This window comes from Colossoma macropomum, unplaced genomic scaffold (genome assembly GCF_904425465.1).
Source record: "Colossoma macropomum unplaced genomic scaffold, Colossoma_macropomum, whole genome shotgun sequence".
NCBI classification, from domain to species: Eukaryota; Metazoa; Chordata; class Actinopteri; order Characiformes; family Serrasalmidae; genus Colossoma; species Colossoma macropomum.
Window position 1 is genome coordinate 20617911 of NW_023494810.1, and position 24027 is coordinate 20641937.

At 36.6% G+C, this 24027-nt stretch overlaps 1 protein-coding gene across 7 annotated transcripts in view; it reads right to left on the minus strand.

Annotated features, from left to right (window-relative positions):
* Positions 1 to 24027, minus strand: part of nfasca (neurofascin homolog (chicken) a) — a 132191-nt gene that overhangs the window by 43180 nt on the left and 64984 nt on the right. For 2 of the 7 annotated variants that reach the window (XM_036559906.1, XM_036559907.1), the window contains exons 3-9: positions 20800 to 20975; positions 15334 to 15351; positions 12023 to 12128; positions 11026 to 11222; positions 10142 to 10264; positions 5779 to 5949; positions 1282 to 1393 (exon numbers count right to left, since the gene is read on the minus strand). In XM_036559906.1, coding sequence (XP_036415799.1) covers positions 1282 to 1393; positions 5779 to 5949; positions 10142 to 10264; positions 11026 to 11222; positions 12023 to 12128; positions 15334 to 15351; positions 20800 to 20893 — 821 coding nt within the window. In that variant the 5' untranslated portion in view covers positions 20894 to 20975. Of the gene's footprint in view, positions 1 to 1281; positions 1394 to 5778; positions 5950 to 10141; positions 10265 to 11025; positions 11223 to 12022; positions 12129 to 15333; positions 15352 to 16492; positions 17590 to 20799; positions 20976 to 24027 lie in introns of those variants that run through there. The other 5 variants (XM_036559905.1, XM_036559909.1, XM_036559910.1 and 2 more) reach the window with 5 other exon arrangements.

Here is a 24027-nt window from a genome sequence, read left to right on the forward strand (position 1 = left end):
CTTTCACAGGCAAGTTCTCCACTTACACCCCCATCATCAGGATGTCATAATCAGGATGGCCCTTTTCTTCTTTGCCCCAGAGATCATGACATCCATTATTTTTATAAATAATCCGAAAGGTTGACTCATCAGACCACAGTACGTTTCCACTGTGCATCAGTCATTTCAGAAAAACTCAAGCCCAGAGAAGTCAACAGTGTTTCTAGATGTATGACTTCCACTGTGTGTAGTTCAGTCTTAACTTGCATCTGTGAATGCAGCGGCGAACACTGTTTACTGACAACGGTTAGTCAAAGTATTCTCGAGCCCACTTGGTGATCCCCATCACAGAAACATGCCGGTTTTTAATACAGTGTTGTCTCAATGGTCGGATGTCACAGACATTCAGTTGTGGTTTTCGGCCTTTTCCTTTGCACACAGATATTTCTCTGGGTTCCCTGGATCTTTTGAATTTTTTTATGTACTGTGGAGGGTGACATACCATCAATCCTTGCAATCCCTGGACGAGGAACATTCTTTTTAAACTGTTGGATTTTTTGCTGATGCATTTTTGGCAAAGAGGTGAGCCTCTACCCATTTTCATTCATAAAGTATGCTCATATACCCAAGCATAATTGCAGTTTAAAGTTTTGCATACTACTGTATAATAACACAGAACCTGTATTTGAAAAGTGATGATCAAATCTTGAGGGAGATAATGACAATAAATATGGTCAACTGATCACTAATGTATATTATTTATAATTTAATAGCTTCTTGTTGTCCCCAAACTATTTCAGATATTGAATGCAAAACATCTAAAAATATATTTTAGGATATAGTTTCAAATATTTAAATCCACACTATTTATAATTTGAGACAGCATATCGGAATGTGGCTGCTTTCAGCAAAGAAATGCTACCATACTAAAGGTGAACTATGTAAGATTTGAGGATTTTGAGACCTCTGTGGTGGAACTGTGTAACTGTATAACCTTTAAACTATTATTTCAAGCCTTACAGGCGACTCGCAGCAGCGCACGCACGCATTTTTTTTATCCTGACTCAGTAATGGTACTACTTTCAGTTTGAACAAAATATCATACATAGTGTAGCTTTAAGTGAAGTGCTTCCATTAAAAAAAAAGCTCATTTCAAAGGTTTTAATATCTGTATCGAATTTGGAAAAAAATCAACTCTAGTTACTACCAATATAAAATGACAGTAAGTATTAAAATTGATGTGATTCCAAGTATTGGAACTGTAGTGTTTGTCTGAGCATGTTTTATTTCTGAGTCACTCACACTCCCGCAGCGATACACTCCAAAAGAAGGTCTTCCCCACGGAGCACCATCTTGGAGCTGTGCAGTCCAGAGGGAGAGAGAAAGCTAGGTGCAGTTTCAGGAATTTTACGTGCTGTGGAGAACAAAAGACTAGTTTATTGCCTGGAATATGCACATATAAACATTAACACAAACAAAGTTAGGCACACAGAATGACACTTAAATGCTTAATGTTAAATGCTTAAAGACCAGTAGCAGTTAGTTGTGGGTCTAATCAGTCTTAGTCCAAACAATAAGGCAAATATATAGACACATTAAACATGTATACATCAACCACAACAACAGCGATCTAATTAAAGAATTTAATGTTAATTTATTACATATTTACTGAATAATCTCACCCTGTCTGACTTGATCAAATCTAGACTTTCATTTTCTAGATAGACTCAAAAGGAGCTGTATGGAGCACCTGATTTAAAGGTCACATCATTATATAAAGAGGGCTGTTCTTGGTTTGGTTTTTCTAGAGCAGCAGATTGGCTGCTAATGTCTGGAGGCAGCCAAAGTTACGAGCTGCAATGCTTAAACAGCCTGCCCTGCCCATTAAAGGATTTATTTTCAACAACAAACCTTCTTGAAGGTTTGGTAATTATGAAACCTTGAGTCAATAAGCCACTGCTTGATTTTACTATGTTAATTCCATTAGCTATTGAAGCAGAAGTAGGTACTGATCATCGCAACATCGCTATCATAGCAACTGTCGTAAGTTCAGATAAGATACACAGACAGTTGGCAAAAATGTCATCCTATTTAATGAATTTGGGCTGCAGTTTAAATTTGCTATATATTGTCCAGTTTCCTGTATAAAATAATACACAATGCATGGATAACACTAGATATTTGGAACATCTCCATATATATATATATATATATATATATATATATATATATATGTTTGTAAATAATCTGAAATAACTGATATGAGTCAATACAGCAGATCTTGGTGTAAAAATATTATTTACTCTAACTTATAAATGATATATGTACAACTAATAATTTACTTTGGATAATGTCTATAGCAACATGATGGCAAAGTTCATAAATACAATAATAGATCATTTTTAAATAACTGGTAATAATTTAAATGTCTTAAATTGTACCCTGCTTCCTCTTCATAAATCAGGAACCTTGATGGAATGTAACAAAATCTTTAAATGAGATTTTGCTAATTTTGTTTTTTCAAAGGTGGTAGACTTTAGAAAGTCATAACTTTGTCTCAGACTAAGATATTTTGAGAATTCAAAAATTAATGTGTTCGTGAGAGATATATAAAAAGCCCAAATAGCCATAATTTCATAATGTGAAGGGTTTCTGCAGGACATGCTGATCATTTCTGATCAGATGCCAGCAATAAATAGCATTGACAGCATGGCTGAAAAAAAACATTAAATAAGGACAGAACACACATGGATTAGTTACAGATGTAATTTCCTGTTATCACACCACTCAAACAAGGAAAACGTGAAGAAAATGTCAGAGTTAGCACCGATTGTGCTGCATTCACACATACAGCAGTGAAATTAGCATTGCCTGGGGCTATTAGCATAGCCTGTGAACAGAGGGACGAGGCCTATTGTTAGTGGCATGGGGAGGGTAGAATAGGCCTGGAGGATTAGCCTATGGAAGTGCCAGCAACACATGTTCCACAACCCTGTGACATGTCTGCGCCAGCACAATGGTGTAGGTTCTGGGTGAATGGGTGCTCCTGGTGGAGACTTTCTTGATGTGAGATGAAGATGACGGTCTAGAACCCCTGGGGGCTCACAAAGCCTGCATCTGTCTGCATATGAATCCTGACAGCTGGTTCTAATGTCTAGAAGTGTTTTTTGTTTTTTTTTTTTTACCCAAAATTCACTAAACTCAAAATAGCCTGAGGTATTTATAGGCTCCCCTGGGTAAGTGGTTAGAAGCGTAAGCACTAGTCTTGTTAGAAGATTGGAAAATTGAGACTAGAGCTGGTTTGGAGGGAGGGGGGAGAAAAACTGCTGAGGCCTTAGGGACTCACCACCATACAGATCAGTGTCGTTCAGAGAGGAGTGAGTTTCATTATAAGGCTCCTCTGTGGACAGAGTTACACCATCAACATCCAGAGAAAGCTTTGTCCCTTGAAATTGCTTACATACAGTGTGGTTAGCTTGGCTCTATTCTCTTTAATCACAACCACTGGCCATTCCTTTGTTTATTTGCTGAATTTTGGAAAACCGTATTGGAAAAAAGCATGAAACAAAAATGTGGTCTGTGCAAAAGTTATGGCATATCATCTTTTTGTTTCATTTTTTCCCAATATGTTAAACCCAGCAAATAAACAGAAACTGTGCACTAAAATTTGCATTTTAAGGATACGTTGCATGCATATTTTGAATATGAGCAAATACAATCCCGTTTAAAAGTTTGGAATTTTCACTAATATATCAATAATATCAATAATATAAAAGCCATTATGTTTCATAAAATATTTCTAATATGCTATTCTTGTTCAGTTTCACAGGTTTAAATAATTAGTAGGAGCTTTGCAAGCTATAAAAAGCTGTATAACATTGAAAATGAAAGTATAAAAATGAATATGCGGAATTTGTCATATTTCAAAAGAGAGCTTAAATGTCAAAGCAGACATTTACATAAATAGATAACATCTAAATATACCTTTTGGTGTTATTACCATACATAAAAGAACATTTTTTTTAAATTATATTGATTATAAACATACATTTCTCCTCCATATGAAAAATACTTTCCAAAAATTTAATTTTGTCAAGTTTAAAATATTGTAACATCTTCCCAAAATGCCAGAGATAACTTAAGACCAAAGTCATTCCTGTCCAATAGGAGAACAGAAAAATGTTGTTTCTACTGGACAACCGCCATTTTGGGCTTAGGTTATGCAGCTTAAGAAACTGTGCTTTGTGAAATATCCAGACTAAGACTTAACAAAGTATCTACGTAATATCCATCCCTACTATACTAAACATAACAATACAGTAGGATTCTTTAAAACATTGGGAAGGTTTTTGTGCTCAAAAAATATTGGGCCTCATTCACCAACCAGTCTTAAGAAGAAATTCCTTCTTAAAAACCCACTTGTGTAGTTTTCACTAAGATTCTGACATTCACCAATGACTTTTTCTCAGGACCTTTCTCAAGAACAAATTTTTAAAACAAACTTAAATAGATGAATGAGGCCCAATGTGTTCAATCGTAATCTCAATATGAACACAACTGATAATTGGTGTAAATAAATGAATAAACAATATGGTGTCTAGATACCACTACAACCATCATTATCTACTTGACTGCAGAAAGTATGCCAAGAAAATACACAATATGTTATTTACAATTCTTTGTAAGTAGAGTCTGTCACTGGTCTTGTCTACAAATAAGTAGTGAACAAAAAGCTCTGACAGCTGTCACTAAGAGGGGGGCTGGTTCCCGTGAGTCATATTATTCATGTTGAATGCTGGCTGGATCAATAGAATCAATCTTGATTTCCTCCTAGTGATTATGAGTGTCACTGGAAAAGCAATGTCATGTTAGAACTCAAGGATGCAATCAAAAGCCTGATTACATAGGCTAATAATGTAATTATATACTGGTGTAATGTAATAACTACATGCTTTGTAAGAAATAGTATATGCTTTGGGAATTATGTGTTTGGTGCTAGGAAAGATTATTTAATGATAAGGATAGATTTAAATGTTTTTAAAAAACAGAACTTTTAAGCAGAAGGCCTCTTAGCATATTTTACATTCTTTCAGTCTTTAGCATAGCTTAAGATCATCAAAATTAATATAAATGAATACAGGAGTTATATGGAAGAAATGCTGTGAAGAAACAAAATGAAAGTGAAGGTCTGTCATTCACACAAGTCCATACACTGAGCAGTCCTTGCAACTTGAAGTTGAGGCCCGATGAAGTATAGTCAAACCACCACTAGAGGGACACATTGTACCTCATATTTGTCAGTATTCATCCTCTGATGTACTGAGGGAGTCAATTTATAGGGAGCCTGGCTGCTTCCTATTTCTGCCATTATACTAAAAACATAAATGCAAAACATGCATGGGAGTGCACAACACTAAATGGCTTAATTATTTAGCCATTGATTCTGGAGCTTCCTTTAATTTTGTAAAGTAGAAGGATGTGTTCTATAAAAAAAGATAACACAATCCATTTTTTTATGCTACTCTTTGTTGAGAAAATATGTATAATATGTATAATATTACGTATCCTGTATAAAAATAATTAAGCATAACAAAACTACAATTTTGTACAAAAGCTCCATAGGAACTCATTCATTGTGGACTCTCTCTACAGATCCCTCTAGTGTCTGACCAACCTGGTAGACATTATTGAATGGTATTTCTCACAACAAATTCTCTGTTATACACTTGAATTTAGCACTGGGCAAACACAAACACAAAAATGCACTGGTTAGCCAATTCTGGGTCAGTTCTTACTCACTTGTCATGACTTTCAGAGAAAAGGGGTTCTTCTGCTGGATGGTGTGCGTGAAGAGAAAACGAGCATTGCAGCTGTAGTCAGTGCTAGCATCCTTAGCTAACACGTTGGAGAAATAGAGGTCCCCATTCAGTCCCATTGACACCCGGCTGTCCTGTGTTATGGGCATCATAGCTGGAGAAAAGAAGAGAAAATTGCTGTGAAAACTAGGGGTGGAAAGATTTACCGAATTCACAGCTTGTTTCGATACAATACAGTGGTTTCTTGATCTTATACATTTTTTAATACAGCCAAAAGAATTGTGGCCAAAATGTGCCCTACATTAATACACTATTTCCACATTCAGTTTCAAAGTACAATCTTTGAATCAAATGCTTTGAGTGCATCTCATCCTCTTTCCTCACTGTACAGTACATCTCTCGAAGAAACACAGGCCAGAAGTTGACATGAGTGACAAAGTGCAGTTCATACTAGCATGCTAAGCTTTCAGAAGCCCAAAGGCTTTGGTTTCTCAAAGCTAATGAGGTTTTTTACCAAGGATGCAACAATAAAGTATATTGTTTCACAGTTTCCTTCGAAAGTATTGCAACAGCAAGGTCAGTGAATTTGTTTTTGATATACACTGAAGATATTTGGGTTTGAGATCAAAAGATCAAAATGAGATGACAGATCAGAATTTCAGCTGATTTCCTAGCATGGGAAAGAAATATTCTAAATGAGACCTCCCTTTTGATCTCAAGTACTTCTAGACATGGTTAAGTCCAGTTTGAAATCAGAGTGAGACTTCAGCCATTTTTTCCTGTTTCTGAAATTTGGCTCCTGAGAAATAACCCTCAGATTTTCTCACTTTGATTGAAATGTTGTCATGCATTGTGCCTTAACTCTTTAGTGTTTGACTTGTCTCACTCCAGTCTCAGCTGAATAATATCTCTTTAATATTTAATATTTTAATATTTAATATTTCTTTATGATCTCATCGTCATCTATCAGTGCAGTAGGAGAACTCATGTTTTTCTCATTTATCACCAGGATGTCTTATAGTGAAATGCTGATGTTAATCTCTTCTTTTCTCCAAAGGGGGTTTAGGAAAAACAATTCAGAAATCAGCCATCCTTTATTAATATAATATTGAGATGTGCTTTATTTCTCTGAGACAATCTTAAGAAGGAAAATTTTTCCTCTGGGCTGATACTTACATTGAGATGTGTTACACAACTTACAACGTGGCACCTTTTGTTTAAACCCACCCATTTTTCAAGTGAGCAAAAATACTGGTTGACAGGTGCTTCTTGTTGCCCAGGTGTACCCTGTTACATTGACTGTACAAATCATTCATAGCTCTAGATGTTTGCAATTGCTTTGAGCCCTGGGTTTCATCTGTAAAGACTGCATTTGTTGTTAAAAAGGATAAACCAACATGAAGACCAGAGAATCATCTATGGGAGAAAAGCAAGCCGAAACAAGCCACTTTAAAGCTGAGAAAAGATGGAAAATCGAGACATTGGAATTTGTAAAAAAAATACATAGATGAGCCACAAAAGTTCTGGAACAGAGTTTCATGCACTGATGGAACAAAGATTAACTTCAACCAAAGTGGTGAAATGGCCAAGATGAAGGAAAGAAAGGATCTGTTCATGATCCACAACATACAACTTCATGGTATAAGCATGGTGGAGGTAGTATCATAGCTTGGGCTTGCATGGCTGCTTCTGGTATGGACTCGCTAATCTTTATTGATGATGGTAGTAGCAGAATTAATTCAGAAGTCTAAAGAAACATTCTGTCTGCCAATTTACAGAGAAATGCATCCATTCTAATTGAGAGAACCTTCATGCAAAAAAAAAAATGACTCAAAGCACACTGCCAACAAAACAAAAAAAATGCCTCCGGGAAAAGGTGCCATGTTCTAACTTATTTAACACATCTAGACGTAAATATGTAAATCAGGAAGTAATAGCTGAAATTCTGATCTATTTCACACTTATCTTTTGATCAAAAACACAAAGGTTTTCAGTGTATAGCAAAAACAAAAGATCTAGCCTTGCTATTCCAATACGTTTGGAGGAGACTGTAATACAATACACTTTATATTCTTACCTCTTTACATCCTTAATGAAACCCTCATTAGGTTTGGGAAATAAAAGCCTGTGGGCTTCTGAAAGCTTAGTATGCTAAGCTAGTGTGAACTGCACTTTGTCACTCATGTCATCTCCTAGCCTGTGTCTCTTCAGGGTATACAGAGTACAGTGAGGAATGAGAGTGAGAGGCAGTCCATTGGCTAGTCATGTGTTTTATCACAATAAGTCATGCTAAGCACAGGGCAGCTTCAAGAGATGGATGGTGTGGTCATGTAGGAGGAGCAAAGTACAGAAAGGAATCTTCACACTGACACAGACTTTGCAAATTGGTTTAGACATTATTGTCTCTTTTGTCATTATCCATCCTCATACAATAAGTATTTTAAAGGGCCCATGTCATGGAAAACAAAGACTTCCTTGATTTTGTGAAAGAAAAGAGCATGTAGTACTTAAACACTGTTGAGGTTTTGAAACATACCATTCACGCTCCAGTCATACAAGTTCATATATGAAAACTATGCAGCAAAACAGCTTGATTGTAATTCGCTGTTTTCTGAAGTGATAAACCCCAACACAAATTTAGCCCAGCAGCAGTCTAGCTCTGCCCACTCATCTCTCACTCACTCATCATCTAAGCCACTTTTTCTCCTGGGTCACTGGTGGTGCTGGAGCCTATCCCAGTGCTTCTGCCCACTCGTGCTGAAGTTATAAAGAGTATTTCAGCATGGACTTTTTGAATGAGGCCCAGTACAAAGGAAGCAAGCAGAACTGAGGTCATTTACATGTATCAATCTTGAAGGGACAGTAACAAAACAGCCTGTTTATTCTAAACGGTAAAACATTTTTGGTACATAAAATTATTATAAGTGGACCTCAGAAGAAAAAGTAAAATATACGATTATTGCAGAATATGGGCCTTTTAGTATCTTAGAATCTACTAATATTGAACTGCTGCCTGTACTGACCTATCCATGGTCTGCCCACAAATGCATTCTTTCGTAACTGTTGTGACGTTGGACAAGCTTTACAAAATGTTTGCCAAAATCCCACTCATTTGTAGGGTGGAGTTTAGATTTGCTACATAATATTGACTTTCCAGCTTAAAATTCAACACTACTAAACTGGATTATGTTGTTGTAGCTAATCAAAATGCCACCATGCTAATATTAGCTCAACTACATGACAAAAAACTATCCCCAAACCACCCTAACAGTGTGACCTTTCACACATACACAAAATAAATAACATTTGAAAATAATAATGGAACTAAATTTGAGTATCTTGACAAAAACTGGATTTCAGTTTTTCATTACATTTCTTGCCAACAGTCTGTGAAGTTTGACCAACCTAACAACAGTTGCTGTGATAGAGTTCATGTGTGGGTGGAGCATAGATATGTCAATTCCCCACACCCTTTTAATTGCTAGTGTTAATTATGTTAATAGGAGAATGCTTTAACTAGTAATTTTTTTGTTTTTTAATTCGCAATATTTATATCATAAATCTAAAATATCACAGCAGGATTTTTTCCCAATATCATTCAGTATTTTCCCAGCACCATGTTACCGATGTAATGAATATGCATAATAAATGCGCATGTGTGACTCCTGAGGTTGAGGCTGCTAAAATGCCTTCTCAGCTCTTTGCGAGGCACTGCAGTCACATGCACACATGCTCTCACTCATACACGCACACTAGGTCAGCAGTAAGACACAGCTATCCTCAGGACAGGTGGGTGAGAGAGAGCTAGAGAGAGAGAGAGAGACACAGCAAGAGAGAGTGACTAGCTATGTTTCCATTCAATTTCTGCACAAATTGCAAGCAATAAACTGAAAATGCAAAAAAAATACGTTTGCTATATTTGCCGTCCATCAGCTTGTTTCCATCAAACCTACTTCTAACACTAAAATGTTTCACCTAATGAAGTCATTTCCTGCAAAAAAACTGTTGTTGCACAAATTTTGGTTTATCGATAAAAAAAGTCTGACAAGTTTCCATCTCTAATTTTATGTCATAACTTGTGTAACATTGGCTTCCCTAACTTTTCCATAAACTACTGATAACTGCATTTTTATTTTATTTCTATTATTATTTTTTCCAATGTAGGTTTTTGCAACATTATCAACAATTTCCACTTCTACAGCCTATATTGACAAACTTTTTGAAGCAAAAATTCCTTGGATGGAAATGGAGCTAGTGATGGAGAAAGACAGAAATTTTATGGAGAGACAGAAACAGAGGCAGTAAGCACAACCAACCAACAAACGTTGAAAAAGAAAGAGGCTTACCGCTGTTCATCCAGAAGGTGTTCGGAGGGGGCAGGCCAGGAGGTGGATTGCAGGGCAGGATCAGCGGAGACCCCTCACTGACCACCACCGGCTCCAGAACCTCTTTAGGCCACAGCGGAGACTCTGAAGAACACAGGACAGTGTCAAAAATGGGTCCATATGTATTTTCTGTGTGTTTGTATTAGTGTATGACTATGTAAGTAAAGCATGTAGGTCTATGGCTACTGACTAAACATTAATTAAAACATCTTGACTAAACTGCAGTGTAGTCATTCACATACACTATAAGGACAAATGAACCTACAAAATCCAGAATTTCCCCTGATATCAAGGGTGTTGCTTGGGAGTTTGTCCCCCCTAAATGAGCTAAATAATGCTGACTGTACTGCAGGGTGAGAATTTCCAACTGTGTTACTGCACTTGTTATAATATAATATAATAATAATTAGAATTTTTTTGACAAAAGCCTTTTGTTTTCTGGTTTCTTTCATTATTTGCATGTCAGTTTTATAAATGGGATATAGGTGGATGTTGTAGCTTCATTTAACTAAGGTGTTTTCCGCTACCTTCTGTTTGTCTCGCTCAACATAACAAGGAATATCAGTCAGTAACTCAGTCAGTCAGTCAGTGGCTCAGTAAGAGACAGTGACTCTCATAGGCTGGCCCATGGATGGTCCAGCAAATATGTTTTGAAAAATAAATGTCTAGATTTTTTTTGCTTTGATTTTTTTTTCTTTATAAAAGAACACTTGAGGTTGTGTGTCATCTCAGATAACAACCTGACAGTGACCTATGGCACAAGCCAAAGGCTGAAACCATGACGTTATTTGAAATGACACAGCCTCTACCATGCTCTTCTGCTTAAAGATTTCAAAGGTACTCACTGGATACTCGTAGAAGTATTTTGTTGGAAACTGCAGTGCCAAGGTCATTTGAAGCGAAGCATTGGTATTCTCCTTCGTACTCTTCAGGCTTTCCTCCACTCCTGAAGCTTATTTCCAGCGTACCAGAGCGCTTCCGCATGGACACACGCGGGTCTTTCTCCGCATTAAAGTACTTACCATTCCGTCTCCACCAAAACCTGTAACATTTAGGAATATTTTACTTATTTATGCTGATGATAATTACACAGTCTGACCCATAGTGAAGACCAGGGAGAAGTTTACATCATCAACAATGTATGTAAAAAGATTAGGATGCTGATTGGGGGACATAAAAGATCCATGTGAACGTTCAGTTCAATAACTGACCCACTGGGTACATTATTCTAGCACCATGGTTCCCCTAAGGCTAGGCTAGTGGCAGGTTATATAAAGCCCAATAGGCCTGCAAACAAACAGCCTATCTGAATAGAAGCACTGTGTTCAGCTGCCCAGGCCTCCTTTTACGTAAGCTGGGAGAGGGATGGGACTAGATGGGACCAGAGCCTGCTGCCCCGCTGTCCATCTCTCTGAAGGCATAGCAAGAGGGAGGAAGCGGGCAAAACTGGCAGTGCCTCTGTCAGGCTGGAACACGGAATGCCACCTAGCAGAATGTGCTCAGCTTTCCGTGCCCATACTAATGACTGTCAGATTTCATTAGAGAGAAAAACACAGAGAGAGACAGAAAGAGAGAGATGAGAGGGAACAGAATAGTACAAAGGACAAAAGGGCAGGATATTGTGACAGGACAGTAGGGACAGTGAGACTGAACAAAAGAATACCAGCAAAATAAAAGGACGCAACAAAGTAAAAGTGAAAGACTATTTAAGATGTAAACAATTGGAACACTGGCTACTGCTAGGGTTAGGAATGTGAAAATGGACGTAACTGACTGAGACAAAGAGGGAGGGAAATGAGAAAGGAGAGAAAGAGAGAAATAAAGGGCTTTGTGAATCCTTACATTGGCACAGGGTTCCCCTTGGCCTCACACTCAATGATGATGTTATCTCGGGGATCTACAATGTAGTCCTTCACAGACTGCTTCACAATGGTAGGGGGCTGTTTCACTAAAGGAAAAAAGGAAGAATATATCAGCACAGCTCTATGGATTGACAAAGCACACACACAAGAGATAATTTGGAGACATTTACACAATCTTCCCCAAATATTGATAAGCCAAGACATGATGTGCCTGAAGTTTGTTTCTTCGGCTTTGCATTGGAGATAAGAGGCCAATATAGCAAACAAACAATGGAAGCTTATATCTTAGCATTAAAACTCTCTACCAATCCATTTGTTCCCTCAGTTCTTCTTCAGCTGGGTGGCTCACCATTCCTTCATCAACCCTCCATAGTGAGCATTCTCCAGATTTGCTCCTTGTCTTTTGAACTCTCTCCCTTCACAACTCCAACAGTCTGATTCTCTCCATACATTCAAAATCTTAAAACTTATATGAAAAATTACTTTTAAAAACTCTATTTTTCCCTATGTTATCTCTGTATTGCTGTAAATTTTTGATGTTCTGTGTTTTGCTGTAATTGCAAGCATCTCCACATTATTTTTGAGTTTAAAAGTTTGAGTCAGTTCTTAGTGACTACTCTGCCATTTCTGTTGGTGAAGTTAACTTGAATTGAAGTTGAAGTTGTTCACTCAATCCCTGGCCCCCCGAGGATTAATCTAACACCTTCCACTTGAGCTACTAGATAGTATTCGATTGATGTCATACTTGTCGCCGCCACCATATTGTTGACATACCACTGACAGCATCCTGGCTGTCTAATGTCATGAGGAGAAAGAGGCTGAAGAGCTGAGCAGGCAAAGGAGATTTTTTTTGATAGCGAGAATAAACAGGAAATACTTTCAGTCTTCCTGCAATACCAAAGTTTGCTCTCGTCATTTTGTCACAGGTTGACATTCAGGTGAAGGATGAACTCTGTAGTGTTGCCTTTGACTGTTTTCGAGTGTTGAGAATTGTTCATGATTGATAACTGCCACTGACTGATGACTGATTTATGCAATCTTACTATTTTCATCTAGGTTTGTGATGCTTTAGCTAGACAATGAATGGAGTTGAGAGAATGCCGGGATGCTAGCCGAGCTCACGTTAGCTTGAGCTAGAGTCAAGCCAAAACTGATTAACCCCATCAAGCACAAATACGGTACTGTTACTCACTTTTGTGATCATAACGGCGTTTGTTGGTGTAGCTGATGATACAAAAGACAGAATACTGCTGGCCCTTCCACAGACAAAACAATTATATGATTCCAGCGATTTATATGCTTTTAGCTCCCACCATATATATGCTGATGCAGTACGTAGGTAATTATATATGTCTGGATATGTTATTGTGGGCATTAACATAACTCGAAGATAACTTGTCGATTTGGTATGGATCAATACTTCCGATCAAACTGACTTTTTCTTGACATCTTGATTTGGAAGCCATCAGTGGCATTGTTTGTTCATGCACATTATGCTGACTGAATGTCAACAATATGGCTGCGGGACACTTTTCTGGGTTTTGCAAATACTATCTATAAAGTAAAGGACCAGTCCTTAAGATGGTGTCAGGAATTCCTCTGAGGGGAAATGGCAAGACCAAGTGGACAAGGGCTTGTTAAAAGTGTTACTGAAACAAAAGATGTCCTGTTGGTCCTCTTAAACAGTTTCCAGAAGTTCAAAAGTAAACTCTTCTTCTCAAATCACAGCTATTATAGTAGTACTTCAGAAGACGAGCTGACTGCTACTACTAACACAGATTTTATGTGTTACGTGTTATGTTTAGAGCGTTCTACATTTAGACCTGCTCATAAATCCTACAACACAGACAAGCAGCAGACCAGGAGACCAGGCCAGTAGAAGGAGTGTGCCAGTAGGACTCTCTCAGTGATGGAGGTTATAAGATCACATTGACCCTCCCCATGCACCTCCTGTTGTCATTGGCCCCGTCAAAGCTGGGCTCACAGTATAATACATATTAAACAGACCACTTTAGGTGCATGACTGCTAATTGTTTTCCACCCTTATTCAACTTCTAGCTAGTTGAGTGGAAAATGTGTTCTGGCATAATATAATCATTAAAAGTTACTGGCAATAACAAAAGAGACATCTAATTTAATGCTGATTACTTTTCACTTGTAGCTCACAGTAGCAAGTGAAAAAAATCAAACTTACAGATTCAAACTTTCTAAAAATATGTACCATACTACCAAATTAGTTCAAACTGATTTAAGGAGGAAAAAAAACATTTAAAAAACAATGAAGTATTCAGATATTTACAAGGATTATACCATGACTGATTTAAAACCACAGCTTTAACTGAGTTAGCAAACTCAGTAGTATATATAAAATATCATTTAGAGGGTACTTTCTATTGGGAGGTGGCTGTCCGAAACCTCAACCCCTAAATTTCAACTTGTGAAAGAAATAATTCAATTAAAAAAACAAAAAAAAAGTGTGTTGTTTTTTAAAATATCTTTTTATTTCTTTCAAAGTGCAATTAAAATATTTAATTTTACCACTATCATTATAGAGTAATGCCACACTCCTGCATTTTAGAGCAGGAAGTGAGACTGCATCCCCGTCCCTCATGGCCACATGGTTAGTAGTTAGATCCCATTATGTTGAAGTAAATGTGTCCCAATGTCTTAAATTCAGTGTGCAACATTAAGAACTTCCGAAACACATACTTTTTACAATTAAACTTTTTCCAAGTCCAAAGTCAGTTAAAAGCCTGAAATGAGTTTTCAACTCTGACTTTGAACCAATTTGGTAGAATGATCCATATGCATTTGATGAAAAGTCACTGCACACAATCTTGTTTTATGGAATTTTTTTACCAAGTTTCTGTCATTTGTTGACATCGAAACAGATAAAAAAGTGCATACAGACTAAAAGCTGTCAATGCAGACTATAAATTAAATGTAACTTCACGCAACTATGCAATTAATCATGTAATTGTGTAATTACTTTTAAAGAAGAAAAATGCTGTTACTACATCCAGACTTCTAAGGCTTATTATTATCTCTGCCTAGGCAATTTCTAGTCTTGGTCTGTTTGGAAGCTTGTAGACTTGGAACATGTGCAGCACAACGACAATATGAGTCTTAATCTCCAGTACACAGCATTAACGCACTCTAGAGGAACTGTGTCCAAAGATCAGCACTGACTGAATGGTTCAGATTGTAGATCTGATAACCTCAGTTTAAAGCTTAATTGGAACAAGACGCTGTTTAAATGAACAAGTTAATCCGTGTTAATGAAGCACTTACAGTCTTGCTGGATCCTTGCTGTTAGTTCCAGGGGAGGGGTAGCCAGAGAGAAGAAAAACAGGAGATGTAATGGTGAAAGGGGAGGACAGAGAGAGACACACACAAAAGTAGATGGAGCTGAAAGCCTGAATAATGACTAAGTAGTATGTTTAAAGGGCCCATATCACAGAAAACAAAGCTCATTTTTTAAAGATTGAAAAAGAGCTTGATTTAGTAATAAAAACTGTTTAAAATGTAAGTCAAAGCTATCCATCTATAGAAAATAAGCTGCAAAAATAGCCTGTTTTTAATTCACTGTTTTTGTGATGTAATGGAAACTCATATATATGTTTAGCAGCAGTGTTGCTCAACAATTTATGCTGAAGTTATAAGGAACATTTCAGCTCAGATTACTTATGTGCAATAAATAATAAATGAATGAATAAATGAATAAAGCAGCCAATCAGAACAGGGGTCATATACATACAGTCATATGCAAAAGTTTGATCGCCCTTCTAAAAGAAGACAAGTACACATCCTCTACAGAGAACACACTTTTGCATATTTTAAGGCACAGTTAATGTCTATTTGCTGAATTTAACATACTGAGAAAAAAACACAAAATGTGACCAGTGCAAAAGTTATGGCACACATGTATTCCAATAGGTTAAACTCAACAAATAAACAAATACATAATTGCATTGATTTATTTATGTACTTGTAGAGGAAATGTTGACCTATTTTTACAAAACAATAAAACATGTAATTTGACCAAGGGGCAAAATTGGTATTATATCAGTCTTAAAGGTACAGGGACAAAAACAGCCTGTTTAATTCTAAGGGATACAGCGAGGTTGGAAGATGCTTATGTAAAAAAGAACTGCAGCTGTTTTTCAAACTTAAATCACATATATATAAAAAGTGGAAAAATTATAAGACAAGAAAATGTAGGATATGGGCCCTTTAAGGTTTAGTAAAAGCAACAATAAACATATAAATCCAATCAGTTACACTGCCAGACAATTCAACTACCATTAAGACTAAATGACATTTATTAGAACACACTTCTCAAGTTATTATTAATATTAGGAATACAAACTTCTTCACATAATAGACATCACATATTAGACATCAAATACACATAAGACAGGCTAAGACACTGTCACAGGAAAAGACATACCTGTTAATGGATTACAGGCGTGTGGAGAAGAGAGAGAGTGGAATGAAAAGAGAACAAATTCAGTTAAGCGTATTTCTAAAGCTACACAGTGATGGCAAACAAATAACAAGGGACATAAATTAATATGGCACATTAAATAACAATGCATTACTGTCACAGTCAAAGCACAATCAAGACATTTTTCATATTGCAACGTGACAGCATATTTGCGTTTAGTTTTAACTATTGCTCTTCTTCTGGTGTTTAAAATGACAGACTTGGTGGGGGGCTTGGCATATTTCATAATGACTGTAATCAGTGTGATATATGATTGTGAGGAATCAAATGTGGCGCTCTATTGTGCCACACTAATTAAAACAGATGACCTTTATTTAAAGGTCAGTACTCGAGAGGACTTTATCAAGAGGCCTCTATATGTCTATTGTCATTTTGATAGTAATTTTGCGACAGATGCAACTCTGGTTTTGGCTGTTTATCATCTTACTTCAAACATAGCATATGTACAAAATCTCAAGGGGACAGAGTATCTTAAGGGAGAGATAGAGTGAGAGAAATAGGAGCCAAGGTCAGCTGCAAGGCGAAGACAGCCCTCAACAATAGTGCACTCATCAGTAAAGGGAAGGAAGGGGGTAATGGGTCAACAGAGGGCTACATGCTAACAGCTAACCACTCAGAGAGAGGTACAGAGAAATGACCCCACAAATCCCACAAATAACAAAAAAGAACACTGTAAAACTGTTTATGGACATGTTCTCTATGTTCTGTCTTGATAGGGATGAAAATAACTAAACTGAAAACCTGATTGGCTGGAATAAGACCTGTATAAGTCAACATCCCTTTCAATTAGGGATTGGAAATATGACAATATGTTATCGATTATGGTTTTCTCAGAAGCTTTTCTGAGTACATAATGGGTATTGCCAATGCTACTATACCATTAAACAACTGCATGTATAAAAAAGATTTAGACCAAATATAGAGAGCCTATAAACAACAACAACAACTAGTCACTATTTGAACTGCATAGTAACAAGTAGCAGATTGGATGTCATTATTTTTATCATTATTTTATTTTTATGTATTGTTATTATTATTAGTTATTTATTTTCACTACTGTTTAAAAGTTAAGAAAATAATTATTAGGAAACTGGGATATTAGTAGGAAAAAACACAATATTTTAGATGATGATCAGAGCTGCAAATGATTCTATACTGATTGCTGTGTATTATGAAGAATGATGTTACAATACATTTAACATAAAGCCTCATATTTGAAAAGTGCTGATCAAATCTTGAGGTAAATAACTTGACAAAAAATTACTGTAAATAATTACAGTATGGAATTCACAGTGTATAATAACTCAAATAACTTAAAAATGTTGAATAAAACGTAAAAATACCTTTTGGTGTGTAATTTTAAAGATTTAATTAAATCTATATTGTATAAGTTATTCTTGCAAATAAAATAACACAAATTATTAGTATAAAAAGTGATTTTAAACTTCTGAACAGTATGTGAAGCAGTTTGATTTTTCCTGCTTCTCCTTCTTAAATCGTTTATTTTTGCAAAAGTTCAATGTGGTACTACTATTTTGCCAGTGCGTTTTACCCATTCTAACTCATTCACCAATTTCAGGAAAGCTAAATATTGTGATATACATTGTGTACTGCATAAACGTCTCCAAGTATCATGATACAGCACGGTCCAAAAGTCAGAAACCACTGGGCATTCATTGAAAAGTAGAAAACAGGACTTTCCAAAACTGAAGTTATTCAATTATTAAAAGATATACAGAAAATGTGAGATAATGTCTTTTCCATATGAGACAGAACCTGAACATCAGACAGAATATACTATACTAAAATATCATACCATATGCTACATAATACAAAAATATAAAATATAATTTTCCACAGTACATTAAACTACAGAATACATATGTTCTGTTTCAAATCTTTAACAGCAATTTCCAACAACACATAATATCTTCTAAAAGCAGATGCTACTGAATCCATTTGGAAGGGTTAAGAGGTCACAGGCTCTCACGCTTTTCTCAGATGTGAGAGCTGTGGTCCAATCATCTCCTTCTTCAGAGATCAATAGAGGTTTATGACACTAAAAAAACAGAAACAAGCAGAGATGGAGAGAAAGAAGGAGGTGTTGCCCATGGAGCAGGAGAAGAAAAAGATGACTAGGAGGTGTTGACAGCCTCTGGTCAGAGCAAATCTGCCCTCATTGTTCAGAGTGGTGAGGACACCCCTCCAGAGGGTGGGGACACGGGGTCTGTCCATGCTCTCTCAAATCATTTTTCATAAGAGGCCAGTGTGAAATCTGCATCACTATTGTTGAGCAGAGAATAGAAATTGAACGCAGCAAAAAAAGAGCAGAAGGGAGACTGCATTATCTTTTTCTTAGTTTGAAATCTCTGGAGAAGTCTGAGAAATGAGGGAGTGTTTTCCATGTCCTTCTGCTAAATTGGCTTTGCTATGATTCAAGACAATGCCATGGATGAAACTGACTTTCTAGAAATAAAAAATTGAGACATTAAGTCCTCTAATGTCTGGGGCTGCACGATATGGACACAAAGCTAGTACTGCAATTATATCATGCTTGTTGCAAATTACAATATACCTTGCAAGCACTGTTTTGACCAACATTATTTACCCTAGTTGGATTACATGCACTTTTGATTCATCAAAACATCCACAGAAACACAAAGACGAATTCTAGTAACACAGTAAGAAACTATAAGATTTCTATAGTAATTCTATAGTAATTAATAATCACTTTTGTAAAATTATCCTGTAACATACCCTACAAGCGAATCTTCATTTATTTTTCTAACTTTTGCATAATTCAATGCCTGTGATGTAAATAAAGTCATTCAGAGTGTTTAATGTAAAATGGTGCGTTTTTAAGATTTTCTTTACAATGGTGGTGATAGGAACCAGGGGTCACAATGGCCCTTATTTAAAGTTGCATAAAAATTGGGCAGATTTGTCCACCTTAGATGACATATTCTGCATCTGGTCTGTAGAGAGCAGAGGTTTGAGCGTAAATAATGAATCAGCTTCAGTTTGTAAAATCAAGCACCAGGCTATCAGTATGCCATTTACATATCATTTAAATTAAGCACAGCCTAATTCATGCAGTAAAGCGATAGCATTCAGCGCCACGTGAGCCAATGGCTATACTTCTAGGCGGAGTCATTGGTATTATAGATGATACTGACAATAGTTTTGGTTAGTTAACAGTTAAAAAGACTGTCTGTGAAATTTGCGTGTGCTCAATTTATGATCAGATCTGACTGTGCTCACCTTTGATGAATGAAGGGCCAATGTCTACAATTATATATATATATATATATATATATATATATATATATATATATATATATATATATATATAAATACACTTTGGACATCTGGCTCCTCAGCACTACTGTAAACAATTCTGACTTGGTTAATTTCTCTAGAGTGGCACATGTCACATCAAACCACTCTGAATGAATTTGCTTGTATCTTAACAACTGAATTATGCAGTAAAAATGATGGGACTCCCTTTTAAAGTAACCTATAATGCTTGCGGAGTATCTAGAAATCTATAACAACTGTCTAAAGATTCCTTAAGATTTCTAAAGGAATCCTATAGCAATTCCTGTGCTATTATTAGGATAAGATTGGTCAAGCTGCCCATAGTAATAAGTATTTGTTGGCAGGCTCATCTGCACATTGCATCCTTCTAGGATATCAGTACTGGAAAGGCCAATATCAGGATAACAGTTAAATAATACATTGTGCAACCATGCTAGTGCCTATAAAGTCAAATATGTTCTTTATGGAGAATTTTTTACGGGGAAGAAACGGCATGATGCACAACATAAAAGAGAACTCATAACAGCTTCTCTGGGTGGTGTGAAATAATGATAGAAGATGACAGAAAGCATAAGGACTCATGGCATATACATTAATTCACACTACAAGTGTTGAAGTCGTCTGAATTGAGGGTGAGGTGTGTATGTATGTGTGAAAGGGGGGGTATGTGATGCTCTCTCTTCTCTCTGTAAATTATATTTAGACATGTACTGCACTCTTCTTTCTCTCTAATGATATGCTTACAACACCTCCATATTAACATGTAACACAATCATGCACCATAAACACGTCAACAAAAGCAGTTTAAACAATCAGCACACAATGCCAGCAGTCTTTTTACCCCACCAAGTCTGCATTATGTCAATAAGTAATTATTCTAAAAGCTATAATGACTGTCTACATTTGTTATGATATCTGTGCATATGACTCACGGTCTAGAGGAACGTCGATGGGAGCCACCTTCTTCCACAGCAGCACAATGATTGGCAACAAAGCCAGAGCCGCTCGCTGCCCCTGCGGCCACATCTCTCTCTCTCCGACGAACGGCTGGCCCCTCCTTCCTGGCTCGTTTTTGGCTTAGTGGCACACCTTTGGCAGCGGCTTTGACCTATGGCAACAAAAGATCACTTTTGTTCATTTCTTTCCTTTCAAGCAAATAGCAAAACATACAAAACTACAAAAACAACATTCGCTATTGTGCAAAGTAAAAAATACTAACAGTACTTACATCAAAACTGCAAGCATAATTTTTGTGCATTGTAAGGCTGTAGGAAAAACAGTCAGCTTTTCCTGAACAGCGTTATCTATATAGGTCTACAAAAACGAATAAATCATTGCTATCCAAAAAAATCTCCATTTTGTTTTGATGATGATATCGTTTTTACATCATTTGAGTGCTTTAGATGCCCTTTTTATTGTGTGAAAATTTTATGATGAATAAAACTGCTTGGAAGAAAATCTCTTTACATTAAACCACATTTAGTGATTAGCTCTGCAGTAGAGTGGTTAATACCCTAATGTGGAATACCTAGGTTTGAGTTCTGGCTAAAGCAAGCACACTGCTGCTCTGATATTAGACATGTCTTGTAACATTTAATTCCCGCCAATTTAATTACTCTCCTCTTGCGCTGCACGTGTGTAATGTAATTTGATCCACTGTCCTCACAGCCCTTCACAATGTGTTTATCACGGATTAAAATAATAAATAATGATAGACATTTAAGCGAGAGAACACAAGAGGGAGTGCGATACTGGAAATAACATTGTGTCTGTGATGATCTACCACTCTCACCACTCAATCGTGCCCGTGACCAAATCACAGCCAAGACGTTATACATGATAACATTCTGTTACTTTTATACGACTGGTCTACAAAGTAAACAAAAAGGTAAAGCAAAGAAGCCCTGAAATTTGCTTCAAATATACACCAAGAAGAACAGATGCAATGGTTGAGTGCTGTTATCATATGTAAGAACAATAAACAACTAATCAGATCATGTCGTCAGAACTTTCGTGCATGTGCTAGCTGTTCATTACAAGAATCCCATATACTATACATATGGATATATGCATTATGAAGATATGAGAGAAAGGGAGAATGCAGTAGACATGTGTGGAGGTTTCAGCTGGCCTACATTTTCAGCTGAGGCAGGCGCTCCCGTGAGACAGTGGCCTGCTCACAACTCCAGAGACTTCCTTAACTACAGGGTTACAGCATAGTATAACACTACATAAAAACTAGAACTCCACACAGCTACTCAGTGAAGCAGCCTACAGTCGGTTAGGTGACATAATTAACATTTTCCTCCATTGCATTAGCAGCAGTTTGAAAAGATGCAGAGGCTTCCCATGACCCTGAGGAAGCACATGCTAACCTTCACTATCCCACCTTGATAGCATCATGTGATGCTTTTTCTTTAGGGTCAAATAACAGCAAATGAGACAATGTGATTAATCTTGTTTAATTACAACAAATTAATGTTATTAATCACTCTAAATTTAGTCATTTGACAGTTCTAAAAAAGTAAAAAGTCAAAATAAATACAGGAAGAATAAGAAGAAAAAATTGCAAGGTTTTAATACTTCAGCAAAGATATGCTGTGCAAAGTCAGTTGTAGTTCCCTAACAAAACCACTGAGCCCAAAAATACAGTGAATACAGTGAAGAGATATGCAATACCGAACACATCAAAAAATGTTTTTTGGGTGTGGATGTTAGCTATGCTACAGTGCAGTGGTATGTGACAGTGGTAGCGTGACTGTATCGCTCTGCTCTAGCAACTCTAAGTCTCTGCACCAGTACATCTGTCAGAGAGAGGAGAGCTTAGCCACAGGCCTGACAATTTGCCCAGAACTCTCACTGTTCTCTCTCTCTCTCTCACTCCCTGAAGGTCAGTGGGAGACCCGTCCTTCTCAGCCTGCGTGTCAACAGCAGACCATCTGAAACTAGACACTTCAGGTGGTCATTAAACATGGAGCCACTTCTTAAAATGCTGGTTTGAACCTTGAAAATTAAAGAAAATACCTTTAATAGAAACTGTTGTTTTTGTTCTATTTTACATTATTACTGTGCATTTGTAGAATATGAATGTACAAAGTAAATATTTGTATTATTTAATGTAATAAAAAAACATATGCATTTAATTTATTTTATAGCTACACACATGTACACAATCAGTTCCAAAAATAAGCCAGCCATAAGATAAAACTGTTTTGATATAATATACTTCACTATTTGTGTGGAAATGATGCACATACTAAGAATTAAGTTAATTCAATGCATAATTTTTTCAATGTGTGCTTGATTTTAGTGTTTTACAGAATGAACTGTATTTACTATTTGAGTATTTATCAGGCAAATGTATTTACCTTTTATCATTACTAGAGAGCTGTACATTCTATAACTTTATGTCTCCATAGCTCAGACATTGAGAGGGTTTATTGTAGAGAAACTGTGGTGGTAGGAACCAGGGGTCGCAGTGTCACAACACAAATATAGCCATTTTATTGATGACCAAGAAACATCAGTGAACCTACAAGTGTTGAGGTTGATGATGTTAAAATAGTGGTAAATCTGAAAAAATAAGTCTTTAGGGACTTTTTTTGCCACATAATGCCCTGCAGGCACCTCTCTGCCATGAATTTAAATGATACAAAATATATTTTAAGACAAAAACCTTGGCAAAACTATCATAAAACAATGTGTCAGGCATCAGGCAGCATATTCATTTCATGTAATAACTTTCTGTGAGGGAGCTTTTAGAAGCATGAAACTCTGCAGATGTCTGGTTCCAACACCACCAACAATTTCACATTTCGCATTTCACCAACCACTCTCAATGACTTTGTTTACATCCTAACCATTTAATTATGCAGACATTTTGAAAAATCAGTGGAATTCCCCTCTAATGATTCTAATAATTAGAGCTGTCAAAAGATTAAAATAATTAAGTGGGATTAATAACATTTATTTTATTTGCTCCAAATTGTACTTCAATGTTCACATGAACTGAGTTTGAAAATCATGTGAATGCAGGGTGACACAGCTTCCAATTTTCATCCCTGATGTCCAGTGAGAGCAACAGTGCCTGCATGTTCCAACTTCTCCATGATTGTAGCCTCTCACTCTGATAGCACTATGTTACATCTTGTCTCAAGGGA